The sequence below is a fragment of the Xenopus laevis genome, chromosome 2L, assembly GCF_017654675.1.
Source record: "Xenopus laevis strain J_2021 chromosome 2L, Xenopus_laevis_v10.1, whole genome shotgun sequence".
Classification (NCBI taxonomy): domain Eukaryota; kingdom Metazoa; phylum Chordata; class Amphibia; order Anura; family Pipidae; genus Xenopus; species Xenopus laevis.
In genome coordinates, this window is record NC_054373.1 from 179,438,251 (window position 1) to 179,453,046 (window position 14,796).

At 42.1% G+C, this 14,796-nt stretch overlaps 1 protein-coding gene across 2 annotated transcripts in view; it reads left to right on the forward strand.

Annotated features, from left to right (window-relative positions):
* Positions 1 to 9,870: 9,870 nt before the first annotated feature.
* LOC108707586 (putative N-acetylated-alpha-linked acidic dipeptidase) overlaps positions 9,871 to 14,796 on the forward strand; it is a 31,782-nt gene continuing 26,856 nt past the window's right edge. The window contains exons 1-3 of one of the 2 annotated variants that reach the window (XM_041582726.1): positions 9,871 to 10,363; positions 11,656 to 11,764; positions 14,102 to 14,288. In XM_041582726.1, the coding sequence (XP_041438660.1) occupies positions 10,240 to 10,363; positions 11,656 to 11,764; positions 14,102 to 14,288 (420 nt within the window). In that variant the 5' untranslated portion in view covers positions 9,871 to 10,239. The remainder of the gene's footprint in view (positions 10,364 to 11,655; positions 11,765 to 14,101; positions 14,289 to 14,796) is intronic. The other variant, XM_041582727.1, reaches the window with a different exon arrangement.

Sequence of the window (14,796 nt, forward strand, 5' to 3'; positions counted from 1 at the left end):
GGGCTTCATTCATAGATATATGTGCTGTTATATTCTACCTGGCAACGGGCTGGTGGTTTATTATCACATTATTATTATTATTACTATAATGAGGTTGCCAGATTGGAAATGAGGGGGTGGTAGGAATTTAGGGGTGTTATGAAATCAATACAGGTGTTTTAAGTCATATATACAGATCAGAAATCGTGTCCACAGTGTGACCCTCCACGAGGACTAGTGATAAAACAATCTGTACCGTTTCGCCGAACAATTCGTGAAACTACGAAATTTCGTGACACATCAAAGTCAATAAGCGGTTTGTCGGCGCGCAACAATTTTTCTCTACAAATGCTTAAAGTCAATGGCCATTTTTCTTCTGGCGACTTTTTCTCCAAATGCATTGAAGTCAACGGGCGTTTTTTCTTATGGCAACTTTTTTGTACTAATGCATTAAAGACAATGGGTGTTTATTCTTTTGAACATTTTTTTCTCTTTGAAAATTCCCGCCGCTATTTTTCGCGAAAAAATTTGCACATGGCGAAAATCTGAATTTTGTAGCGAATCCATGTCTGCCAAATAATCACTAATGATGACCCTTCATAAGCACCCCTGGACCCATATCGTCTATTAAATCTACACATGAAAATTCTTTTCTTAGACATAAAAAAGTAAAGCTGAATTCTACGGTGTAGTGGTGTAGTGTAGAGTTGTGGTCACTAGTAATAGTCGTACCCAGGTCCAACTGCAGAATGGTTATTTCTCAGAGACCTTTGCCATGAGACTTCCACCAGACAGGCTGCCTGGGAGGCTCCATGTATGGTGGGTAATTGTGACCCCCAGAGCAATGTTCCATCTTTGTATGATTAATGTGATAGATCTACCGCAATCCTGCAGTTCACTTTTACTGCACTGGTAGTGCTGGCCTTCCGTTGACCCGGCTAGGTCCCTTAGCAACAGCAAAATCGGAGCCGCACACACACACACGATTATCTGCAGTTGGGGACCTTACCCCTTTTATTATATTACCAACAGTATCAACGTTTCGGAGGGTACACCCTCCTTTCATCAGGATGGGATCCGTTAAAGGATTTTGCCATCTTTGTATGATGTCTTTTATCATCCTGAGCTTCTCCTGCCAGGTAGAGGAGCTTATAGAATGGACAAGAAATTACCGTTATTCAGGGGCAGGACCAAAGATGAAAGGGTTCAGTAATGGAAAGGGCAAGGAGAAGGGGTTTAAGGGTGGCTGCATAACAATCAAGGAGTTTCTGCCTGGATGTGCACAGGGGCTGAAGCCTATCGGGATTTTTCTCAGGGTCCTGGTGAGCCGGTCCAACCCTGAATCCACATGAGCAAAATGTTGGATAAAGAACAATGAAAGAGCCATAAATGAAATGGAGAAGATAGGCAGCTCAATATAGTGACCAGATCTGAGTATGTATGGATTCAACAACTGCTACAACTGTGAGTGGATCAAGTGCCTCCATGTGAGGTCTGGGCCTCTGGGGCAGAGGCTGCATGGACTACTAGAAATGTTCATTTTGCTCCAGCTTGGTTGGTCAGTTCCGAGAGTGAATAGCCAATCAAATGAGGAGCTATGAATTGATGCCATGGGCCCCTAATGAAAGAAAATGTCATTCTAAATAACAGTGTTGTAATGAGGGGGTCCAGGCCCACCAGGGCTGCCGAATCATTTTGGCCAATTAGATGCCCCCTTGTGACATGTCGATCGCGCTTGAAATTGCACTTTGATCACTTGATGAAAATGAGGCCTTATTTCTGGGGGATAATGGGCTTTTCTTAGTGGACAGCAAATCTACACTGGAATGTTGCTGAAGGATGCTGGGAGTTGCAGGGAGCTTATGCCTGACATTGGTACCTAGGGCCACCATCAGGGGGGGGCACAGTTGTCCCGGGGCCCGACAGAATTTAAGTTTAAGAAGGGGCCAGCTGTGCTGCACTTTCCGAATTAGTGGAGCGTGCAGGACTCGTGAAGAGCCAAAGACAAGAAGAGTCGAATATCCAAAGAGCCAAATACCCAAAGCCACATACGGAGCAGAAGTCACTAAAGGAGCCAAAGGAAGAGGAACCTAAGTAAGTTTGTGTTTTTTTCATCATCTATGAGCCCCTGGCCACTAGTGGGTTTTTTTTTTAATTTCTGTGGGGCCCCTAACCACCAATGTTTTTTTTAACTTGTAAGGGGGGGGCTGGCCACCAATGTTTTTTAAAAAAAATTCTGTGGGGACCCTGACCACCAGTTGTCATTTTTAACTTGTATGGGGGGGGGACCGTCTACCAGTTTTTTTTTTAATTTTCTGTGGGCCCTTAACCACCAATGGTATTTTTAACTTTTAATGGGGGCCCTGAACACCAATGTTTGGTTGGTACCCCTATTTTCCTATATCAACTGTCCCTTCCAGTAAAACCCAAAATCATTTAGCAGGAAAAATAACACAGACAAATACAAGATTCCTCTGCACTCAACCCATTATCAATATATTTAAGACAGAGACATTTTGTGCTACTGCTACTGAAAAATGCCTTACCCTTTAAACAACACAGGGATTGTTTTTTCCATATATTGCAATATATTTAAGTCATATTTGGCCAGTCCTACTCTGCACTTACATCTGATTCATTCTTTTGCTTCATTATACATTTTACAAAGGGACTAAGTTTTACCTGCAACTTACTTGCTGCTTTCAATGTTAAAACTCCCAAACTGCCCTTTTATTAGACACCAGTGGGATCATCTGACTATAGCTGGGAAGGGTGGGAGCTACATTAAAGTCCCCCATACACGGGCCGATAAAAGCTACCGAGTCGGCAGCTTATTGGCCCATGTGTGGGGTCATCCGACAGGCTTCCCGGATCGATATCTAGCCTAAAGTCAGGCAGTGTAAAAAATCCCACTGAATCCCACTGAATCGCAGCCGGAACTTTTCAATGATGCGGTCCCGCAATCCGCCCATATCGCCTCCATTTTGACGATCGGATCAGCCCGATATCACCCACCTCAATATGTATGGCCACATTTAGCAGGAAAAATAACACCACCTGGTGCCTAGTTTTCATTCTGCCTTTCTAAAAGATTCTGCTGGATTTGTTGGCTTCAGAGGGAGTCTCAATAGCTTTGTCCATGTATTATGTACTGGCAGCTGAACCTCACTTCCAGGGTCCCCCCTTACCCCACCAAACTCAATGCTGTCTGTCTACTTCATCAGGGTAATCTGAGAGGAAGCAGTGCAACCTCTTTATTGTATATATTGTTTGTTTACTTGTTGTTATTCTGTTTGTACCAGAGGAAACTAGACACCACTGCAATGCTTTTCTTGTTTTTAATAAAAAAAAACAAGAATCTGTATCATTTCAAGCCTTGGCATATATAAATCGAAGCACTTGTAAATAAATCTGTAAATCTGTAAATTCTTGTAAATAAATCTGTGGCTGGAGCAGAAATTGTACAGATAACTTGCGCCATCTAGTGGTTATATGATCTGGAGACCTCCCAGAAGCTCTAAACTTGGAAAGATAAATAGGGAGGATACGGTATAGGGATGCAGTTGGGAGTTGTTAGGTTACATAGGATTCTTCCTCTGACTAGTTTAAGACTCGAGGTGTGAAACAGATTTAATTTAGATGTAAAGCAGCTCCATATCTAGTAACCCATAGCAACCAGATGTTTAATTAAACTTTAGCCCAGTAAATGCTGCTCCCTGCTATCGTTTATTGGAAGTACAGCAAACCTTACACTCAGTTATATTATTTCCACTTTTCTATTAATATTTTAAAGGGTTGGTTCACCTTCAAGTTAACTTTCAGTATTTTAAAGAATGGCAACTTTTCAATTGGCCTTCATTTTTTCTTTTTTATAGTTTTTGAATTATTTGCCCTCTTCAAGCCCAAAATCAAAATGTGCCCAATAAAAGAAAACATTATTCTAAGCAACTTTGCATTGTACATTTATTACAAATGTTCTATGCTTTTTAAGTTATTTGTATATGTATTGCTATTGAAAGCAGTGTCTGTCCCTTTCTATTCTCTGCACTGCTGGTTCAGACTGTTGATACAACGTAAGACAAGGCAGATAATTAAAGGGGGTGGTTTACCTTTAAGGTAACTTTTATTATGTTATAGAACGGCCAACTTTTCAACTGGTTTTCATTATTTATTTTTTAAAGTTTTATAGTTATTTACCATCTGACTCTTTCCAGCTTTCAAATGGGGGTCACTGACCCCATCTAAAAACAAATACTCTGTAAGGCTACAAATGTATTGTTATTGCTACTTTTTATTACTTGTCTTTCTATTCAGCCCCCCTATTCATATTCCAGCCTCTTATTCAAATCAATGCATGGTTGCTAAGGCAATTTCGACCCTAGCAACCAAATTGCAAACTGGAGAGCTGCTAAATAAAGTGCTAAATAAGTGTAAGACGAGCCGGGAGATCGCTGAGGTCTCTTACCTACTGACGTGTCTTTCCTCGGACAGGCATGCATGACGCTGGCGTTTGACACCGAGCATCGATTTTGAATTTTGGCGCCAAGATATCTTTAAAAGGCCGGTCCACCATTTTGCAAGTGCCCAAGCTGGCTTCAGTTTATCTGTTCCTGCTCAAGCATTATACTGACTTCTGATTTCCTGGTTTTCGACTCCTGTCTGACCCTCGACTACGTTTTCCGCCGCCTGCCTTGAACTCTTTGCTTGAATTGACTGCGCCTTCTCTAATTCCTGCCGGTACCTCGCTTACGGACTACTTTCACACTTCCTTGTTGGATTCCGCAGCAGAAAGCCTGGGGCCCCAAAAGGGCATCGGTGAACACTGGAACCCACAGGGTCCTGCTGTACGTTGCACCAAACAAGGTTCCTGATAACGTGATCGTTACAATAAGTCAAAAACTACAAATAATAAAAAATGAAAACCAATTGCAAATTGTCTCAAAATATGACACTCTAAGTCATACTAAAAGTTGAATTAAAGGTGAACAACCCCTTTAAGTAGTGACTGCTCATTAATGCATTGCATACTGTAAAGGGATGTCCTTTACCCTAGTAGTAGGTAGGTAATGATAGGGTTGCAGAGGCTGAAGTAGGCCTCACTCCTGGATTAGGCTGGGTACTATGAATGAGGATATAGTGAGTGATATTCCAGCATTGTCTGAGGGGTGTAGGGTGGGTGGGGTGGAGGTAGGGTAAGCAGTTCTGATCTCCAATGTAGGAGAGGATGTAGGGTAAGTGCTCCCCGGGAAGTATATAGTGTAGGGAGCCCTGTATAAATGGACCACGGTTCACACACTCTTTTCTATATAACATTCATTATAGGCATTTAGTTGCATGCTACACTCACTCTGCTGGGAGTTGTTGGGAGTTACCCCACAACTTGCTGATTAAAAATACATAAGATTACAGTTCTGCGAGTAAAGATGGCACTGCCCCATTCTCCTACTATTACAAGAGCCAAACGTCCTGCTACATGGGACATATGCAATGTTTTTGCCACCCTAATGTTGCTGGACTACAACTCCCAGAATTCCCCAGCATATTATCACATAATAGGCACCTTGGACATGAAGTCCTGCATTGCTATTGGCAAATGTATATACTCTCCTGATCAGTCAGCATGGGACCCCTAAGTAATGCAATTCTTGTCCAGCGGGGTCACGTGATCAGACGAGCCCAATTAGGCCTTTCTTCAAGGATTGGTCGGTGGAGTTTCTGAATAAGTCAAGTACTACCCACACCTAGGGCTCTTACAGACAAACTTTTTTTGCTGCATTCCCCTGCGGTTAGCCGCAGCTGAGCGCAGCAGTAGACGCAATGAATTCTTTTCAATGGGGCTCGACTCACACAGACGCATGTAAGTGTTGAACGCAGGTTGGGACGCAGCATGTTGCATTCTTCCTGCGTTCAGTGTTACATACGTCTGTGTAAGTCGAGCCTCATTGAAAAGAATTCAGTGCGTCTAAACCTGCGCTCCCCTGCGGCTGAACACATGAAACCGGAACGCAGGAGAGCGCAGCTAAAAATCTGTAAGAGCCCTTAAACATTATTGCCAAATACCGATTGTATTAAAATCCCATCTACTTTACTACACTTGCTTTTCCACTCCCCATCATTAGGTGGCAGTGTTGCATAGCAGCACTTGGTCCAAGGGAAACTTTGACCAACACTGTTGGATTTCAACACAAGGCAAAAGAAACCCCAAACATTTTCCTGTAGTTAATGTGCAATATTTTACTCCCAATTAGCCTGTTCTCTCGTAACAAGCAGTGTAATTGTTAGAGAGAGGGGGCCATTCCTGCCTCAGGAGTAAAGTAGATTAAACAGTTAAACAGTCCAGTTTTAGCCTATATCACAACTCTCTGCCCCAACCCCTTCATTTGTTCATTTGGTTGGATTAGGAGTAGGGTTGCCACCCTTTGGCCCAGTTGAATCTAGACAGGGGACGTGGCAGAGGCACAATGGGGTGGGGTTGTGATGCCACAGGGGCGGGGCATGATGTCACAGGGGCTATGATAAAGCGATCAACCAATTGCCGCATCAATCGTAGGGAATCCTGCCCAGTTTTCCTAATTTGGAAAACCAGGCAGGTAGGTTTGACCTGGACAGCCCTTCAAAAAAAACGGGCTGTTCAGTCTAAACCGGACAGGTGGTAACCCCAATTAGAAGCCCTCTTGGTAGTTTCTTAGAACAACAACTGTAACATTGTATCCTCCAGATTCAGAGACTCCGGCCTCCCAGCAAAAAAAGTTTCACCACCCCATCCACAAAATAGAAGGTCATCTGTGATTTTCTATCCATTGGCAGTAACTCGCTAGCCCCCTATGCTCGCTGATCTAGATGTAGTATGTGGTATTTTAATGTGTCAGTACTTAGAGGAGTCATTTGGTAAACAGAGCTGAAACAGAAAATGGGAAAATAATGCAAGAAAAGCTCAGGTTCCTGTTTTAACAACTTCAAAAACAGAGACAGATACACAATCAACTTTCCCAAAGAGCAATGTAAATAACTTTATTTAAACAATAATCAAAGATAAGAACAGAGGGGCAAACAACATTTTGGACTAAGTGACTTCCTGGTGAACCAAGAATTGTCAGGCCTAATGTAAAATTACAATTAAGTAATTAACAGTAAGGCTATAAATTTGTAACAGTTGGCTTTACAAATGTTTAGCCCTTCCTACAGTATTTATCCACTAGGAGCGCAGGCTGATCAAGCTGAGTACTATACAGGTTGGACTGTTTATGGCCACCTTTAGTTAGCAAGTTGTTTGTCTTATGGGGAGCTGCATGGAAAATTCTTCACTAAGATTGCTATTGTGCTCTCCGGTCAAACCCCCATCCCCATCTGCACAGTGGTCACCCTAAAAGCACAGTAGATCATTATCATATTCCTGAAGAGCAGGACAATCAGTACATCCAGGTTTAGACCACAATTTATCTGTAATCTGCTTCATGCCCATTAGAGAGTCTGCGTATATATTAATTGATACGTCTATACATCTTCATCAAACTGTACCCTAAAGATTGAAGCTGGTCATGCTCCAGTTCTGGTGTGTAGTGGACATCCTGAGCTAGATTTATATCTAGAAGAAGTTGGTGATGAATCTTCACTTTGATTCATTATTGAACCTCCAGTGAATCCTCTAACCTGATTCCATACCCATTATGAACCCTACCCTAACAGGCAGTATCACCGAGGAGAGATACCTCCCATCTATCCTTCTACATTGAGCTCTGAACCACTTTTTGTAGCTCAACTTGCCTGCCTTACATGCCTAGATTAGTACTATAACAGGAGCTACATCTACCACTATTTACATACCTCATTCACAGGTAGGGTTGTCACCCACACAGTATTTTACCAGCCTGGTAAAAGTTAAGCTTCATCCCAATGTTATTAATAGGGAAAATGCGTAAGGCTGGTATTTTTTTTCAAGAAAAGGTGACCTGATCCCTGACTGCTTCAAGGCCTACCTCCCTTTGAGGGCTTTTCTTTATGGAGGATTAAGTCCCAGGCTCCCAGCAACATCCATCCTTTTCCTTAGATGAAGGCCAAAGATGGAGAACATGTGATGCATAAAACTTTCGGAAATAATGACATGTTCTGAACAGATCTAGAACTGCCAGGGGGGCACTTTAAACTGGATCCCAATGTGCAAATTCCCCACACGAACATACCGATTCCCCACCTCAAAATACCCCAATTCCAGCCCTTGCCAGTAAGTGTGGAGGAAGAAGGTCGCAACCCTTCCAGTTATTTGCTTGGTTACAGGCCCGGATTTGTGGAAAGGCCACCTAGGCCCGGGCCTAGGGTGGCAGGATTTTAGGGGGGCGGCATGCTGCCCAACCACACCCACATTGGTTCAAAAAGACTGGGGATGCGCTGGAGATACAATCATTTTTTAAATTTCCCATTGATGATGAAAATTTGCATGAATAAAGGGGGGGACAGGGGCGACGAACGGCAGTGGGCCTAGGGGCAGCCAATATGTAAATCCGGCCCTGCTTGGTTATTTGAATCAGCTCCCAATTCTCTACACCTGAGAGTCCTGGTGCACTTACCTTGAATGGCCACTTCCCGATTCTCTTGCATAAACTTCCTTGAAGTACAGCACCGTTAATATTCTCTGAACAAAAATTCCTTTATTTGGAACACTGGCAGGACCTGGATAAGTGACATATCAGGCTACACAGAGCCTTTTCCAGGTTTACTAAACAATGCAGCTTTTTATAGAGAAACATATTGTGCCATCTACTGGCGAAATCGTTACACATTTGTTTCAATCTTCAACAGGTTTGTCACAAGTTTATTTCCCATTAACTCTTAGAAGCCTGAACAACCAAAAGCTAGCCAAAGCTCTAAAGTATCTGTAAGACTCAAGATTTAAAAACAATTAAGCCCAGAAAATAGCTTGTAAATCCTATTCCTTATTTTGTCCCTGGGGAGTGAGGGTTTCTAATCTCCTAATCCACATGGCCTCTTTCTTAAGAAGCCCCTTGGTTCGGTCACCCCCACGTCGCATACTGGGTACATTATCCACAACCTGATACTTAAACTGCTGTACCCCGTGGCACTTTTCCACAAAATCGGCTGCAACTCCACTTTTTTGTCCTTATAGCCGGTTTGTGTTCCCTTACTGGCGACTCGCCTCACCCACATACATTAACCCTCACAGGCATTTTATTACATAAATGGCAAAAATTGTTGCAGAAGTATAATATCCCCGAATTTTTATGGGGGTGCCCATTCGCTGATGGTCAATTACATCCCCTTTCTGACAATTGAAGCAGCAGCTGCAACTCAAAGATGGGAAGGTGCCAAGTTTAACAGGACCCAAAAAGCTTTGTTTGGTTGTTTCCACTCCCAAATCTGATTTAGTTAACTTTGATCCAATAGTTTTATTCCTTTAATACAACATCATTTATGCCCACCTTGTCCTGCCATTACTTCTGTCCCTGCACAGTCAGCTGTTCTGCACAGACTTAAGTTACAGATTAACTGCTTGTTTCTGGGCTCAGGGAAGAATCACTTATTTGTCAGATCACTCTGTGATTTAACGCCTATTTATGCAGTGTCGCTTTAAGAATTCTCTTCTGCTGGACTACAGCTCTCATCTTTCTTTAACCTTTCCTAACATACTGGGAGTTGTAGTCCAGCTATGCTATAGAAAGGTTTACGTTGGACACATGTATGGCGTAGCTAATGAGCAGTCAATTCAAGTGCAGGATGCAGGGCTACAAAAAACAGCACAGGCTGCAAGATGCATCTAACTTTATTGCTTATGATCCCTGCTGAATAAAGTTTCAGTTTGTGATGGAAATAGCATTGGCCACTCGGGCAGATTTATCTGTTTATACTTTTGCTTCTTTGCGTGGCCTTAAATGACGTGAGTGCAGAGCGCCTGTGTACTGGCACATATTCAGAACATGCTTTTTATAGCACCCCACCCCGTTATTACAGTGGCAGGGAGCCTACCCGCGTTATATTTACATTTTAATTCCTCTGCTTTATATAGCTTTGGGTTACACGTGGCCAGGCACTGGAAACATACTTGGAATAACTTAAACACTTCTGCTGACAATACATTAAGAGTCAGCACAGGACTTTGACCTAACAGCCTGGCACAGAGAAAGGCAGAGGGAGGAGGGATCTGGCTTAATTAATTGGAATTCTTTGGGAAGGATTTTTACCCTGGGACATTGCTGCTCACTTTATTCCCCTTTCCCTGCTCACTGATTCCTGTGCAACCAAGTGAAAATGTTGCGACTGCTGAGCAGCGAAGAGCAAGAAACCCAAACGGCATTTAAAGGTCTGAGCCCTCGGAACCTGCTCACTCTCGCCCTCGGGGCAGTGACTTTCCTCCTTTTTGGATTCCTTATAGGTAAAGTAAATATTGATTCACGGGCCCAGAAAGTGGTCCCAATTTGAGCTTCAGTCTGTAACAATACAGCTGTTGGTAATTTAGACTCATAGGACGCTGGGAGTTGTAGGACAGTTAAAGGCTTTGGAAAGGAAGCTGATATCAAATATCTTGAGTTAAGGATGGTCTTCACCGCCTAAAAGTTGCAACTGTATGTAATGTAAACAACTTTGCAGTTGGTCCTTATTTTGTATTCCTAAAGTATTTTACCGTAAATGATTTGCTTTTCTATTCTGACTCTTTCCAAAGCCTTTCTGAGAGCAGCCCCAATGCTGTAACACATCCCAGGGAGGGCTATTTGTCACCCCTGGGAGGTGTGTACTGTGAGCTGCAATTAAAAGGGAAACTAAACCACTGATATTTGACTAAATAGTTTGTCTCAATGCATAGAACTGTGTAGCAAAAGCCCAGTGACCCTTAAGTTATGGCTCTTCGTTATGTTCGGCTTTCCCACCAAACTCATCCCTTAACCCAGGGGTCCCCAACCTTTTTTACTCGTGAGCCACATTTAAATGTAAAAAGAGTTGGAGAGCAACACAAGCATGAGAAAGTCCATGGGGATGTCAAATAAGGGCTGTGATTGGCTGTTTGGTAGCTCCTATGTGAACTGGTAGCCTACAGGAGGCTCTGTTTGGCTGTACACCTGGTTTTTATTCAACCAAAACTTGGCTACAAGCCTGGAATTCAAAAATAAGCTCCTGCTTTGAGGCCACTGGGAGCAACATCCAAGGGGTTGGAGAGCAACATGTTGCTCGCGAGCTACTGGTTGGGGACCACTGCCTTAACCATTGGCAAAACCCACAGAAACACATTTTAAGTCACCATGGAGAGGCATGGGGTGCTACACCTACCTATTTTCAGTGTCGGATTGCGGTGTCCCAAAAGGGCCACCACCTTAAGGGCCCATCCTAGGCAGTGGTTCTGGGTCATGGGGCCCGGGTTCTCTCCTGGTGCACTGCCAACCTAGTCTGACCCTGTCTATTGACAAAGTGACTCTAATGACCCCTTAGCTTAGCCTAAAGCACACTGAGCATGTGCAGTGCCACTGACTCTCAAAAGATGGGCTGACACAGATCAGAAAATGGGGAGCCCCTGTGAACAACTCTAAAGGCAAGAAAAATATTATCATTTCTTTACACATTCTCCATAAAGTATCTGCTTTTTTCCAGTATAACTCCTATGTCCTGTATTCATTTATCAAAATACAGTAAGTGTCCTTCAGTGACAAGATGATTAATTTCCTCTCTTTCCAGGATGGTTTGCCAAACCCAACACAAGTGCCCTTCCAGCCCAAATACACCAAAATATGAAAAAAACCTTCTGGGACGAAATGAAAGCAGAAAACATTAAACATTATTTACAGTAAGTTTCATATTCCCTTTGTTTCTGAATTACACGCACTGCTACTATTACCCACTTTTACTATGTCCCATAGTGCTAAGAGAGAACATACCACTGTGCTTATGCATCCCCTGAACTAGGTTAAGTTACCCTTAAATAATCTATTGTGTGAATAATTATCACTATAAAATAAAAATAATAGTCCTAATGTAACTCAATGTTATATTCTAGTGGCCCTATTACATTAGACATGTGGTTGGTGTGTCTGTAGACCCAGACTTATTGGTCTCAAATGAATTAACACACATGTTCAACTGCCAATAGTCTAGCCATCTATTTAATGTGATTTTAATCACCAGCCATATATAATATCCATGACGTTTAGGATCCCTGCTGTCACCATAACAATATGCTGCAAGCAATTATGATTTGAAATACCTCTCTTCCATAATAAAGCTACAGTGCCATAATCGATAATATTGATTTTTTTCTCCTGATTTTGTTCCTTCTATGAATCCTGCAATAGTTATGATTTCCTTTTTTTCCCATGAACCTGTATACCCACTAACGCATTGTTATGCAGAGTTGATTCCAATGAAGACTAATTATATCTCAGTTGGGATCAAGTACAAGCTACTGTTTTATTATTACACAGAAAAAGGAAATCATTTTAAAAAAAGGTGAATATTTCATTAAAATGGAACCTATGGACCCCTGCAGTACACAATTAATAAAAAGATGGTCTAAAGACAGGCAAAGCTATTAGCATACAACTACCATTGGTGGAAAATAATGGAGATTTAGGAAATTTTGTTAACCTCCCTAAATTAAAATTTGACACCCCCCCCCAACAATCCCCACACAATAATAATTCTAAGGGATACGCCACTACCTTCTATTTGAGTCTATAGAGTGGTGGAACACACCAAGGCTTCTAACCCTCTACACTGTCCCTTGAATCATAAGACTTGTCTTCTAAATAGCCCTTACAATATCTGGCATGACTAAATGTGGGATCTAAATTTTAAAGGGTTTCATTTGTCATCTTATATGGGGTGAGGCTCTCCAACCCTAGGCTCACTATTAAATGGGGGCTTCCTTAGCATAAGTTCCCAACAGCATCCAAAAGAACCAATAAACCCTACTAAGGTGAACCACCTTACCCCCCTGCATGGACAGGAGCTTCACCACCATCTACAGGGCATATCTACATATGGATGAGCTTGCACATGCTTACATAGACCACCCCCAACTCTAAATATATTTTAAAGATGTATAGGGAAGTGGAACTGTCACACTCGGCACCCTAAATCTAGAACCAGTGCTAGGCTCCCTGGTCTCAGCTCTTGCTTCTGCCTTTTACAGCCACCTTTCATTTCCGCTAATTGGATGCCGCCAGGTCTTAATAACAGAGAAGCCAAGCAAAGGTTTCTGGACGAGCAAATGGGCAAAATTGTTTTACCAAGGATATTGGTTGGAAGGCAACACAACTCAGAAGACAGGCAAAAAGGAAAAGTGTGGTCAGGCAGACTGGGCCAGCGCAAGCAGAGTTCAAGAATAGTCAGACAGACCGGGTTGGTGCAGGCAGAGTTCAAGTAATGGTCAGACAGGCTAGAATCAGGATTGGAGAGTGTAGAATCGTCAGCAGGCAGGCAAGGGTCAGATTGGAGAGTTCAAAATAGTCAGCAGGCAGGCAAGGGTCAATATCAGTAAGATCAAACAGGATTTACTAAGAATAAACACCTCCAGGAAACTAGCAAGTAGAACCTACAACAGGCAATGTGTTGTATTCAAAAGCCCCTTTAAATACATTTGAATTCCGCTCCATTTCGCGATGACGTCATCACGCCGGCGCGTAAAACCAGGAAGTGAGCACCACTCGGGCCATAAGAGAACCGGCGCTGGAAGAAGAAGGATGCACATGGCACCCTGCCAGCCACTAGACCACCAAAGACCTTACAGGAACACAGTAAAGTTAAATCCTAACCCACTACACTAAAATTACATTATTATTATTATTTTAAAGAGGTGATTATGGGACAGCTGTGTTCCTTTTTGTTATGCTTAAAATTAGCCAACAAATGGAAGTGTGCTAATTAAAAAAAGCAATGCTTTTTAGAAATGATGTATTGTATTAATGTATTTCAAAGGGATCTGGGGTATAAACATCCAGTAAGATTAAGTGGTATGGTACAGACCTTGCTGAACATACGTTAACTGAAAATACAATAATTGCAGTACAGCATATTTTGTTTGAACTCGCTAATAGTATCTCTAAATGAAGCGTTTTTGCTGCATACGGAAACATTTATATTTACAATATACTGAGTTTTGTTTGTTTGTTTTGTTTAATTTCAGCAATTTCTCCCAAGTCCCTCATTTGGCAGGAACAGAAGAGAATTTACGGCTTGCACAGCAGATTCAAGCCCAGTGGAAAGAGTACGGTCTGGATAAAGTAGAACTGGCTCATTATGATATTCTGTTATCATACCCCAACAAGAGCAACCCCAATTATATCTCCATTGTAGATGAACATGGAAGCGAGGTCAGTTAGAAGGCAGCAACCAAGGATTTCCACTTCTGTCTGTCTTTGTCCAGTTTTGTGACTGTGCCCCATGTTTGTTGCATGTTTGCTGTCACCATGGCACTCTAGGCCGGCTTCTCTTCTGCTTCCGCTTGTTGGCTGAGCCTGTGTTATTTAGTACATATCCAATCCATCGCCTTCACCTCTAGATGCCGATGAGTAAGAAGGTAATAGTTTGAAATCTATGGCCATAAGATACACAGAATCCTTCTCAGATATGCCTTATGGAAGGCTGACATCTTGGCTAAGTCACTCTGAGTCATTAAAGCAATTTTTAAGTATGATGGGTTTTTTTCTAAATATACAGTATTCAATTAAGAATTCCCATTGCTTTTTTTTTTTTTTTTTTTTTTTTTTTTTTTTTTTTTTTCGAGGCAGATGAGCTATAAAAATTTATTGTGAAAATCCTGATTTCTCCAATTATAGCAGCAATAAATACAGTTTTTTTTATTTCTTTTTTTTTTTTTTT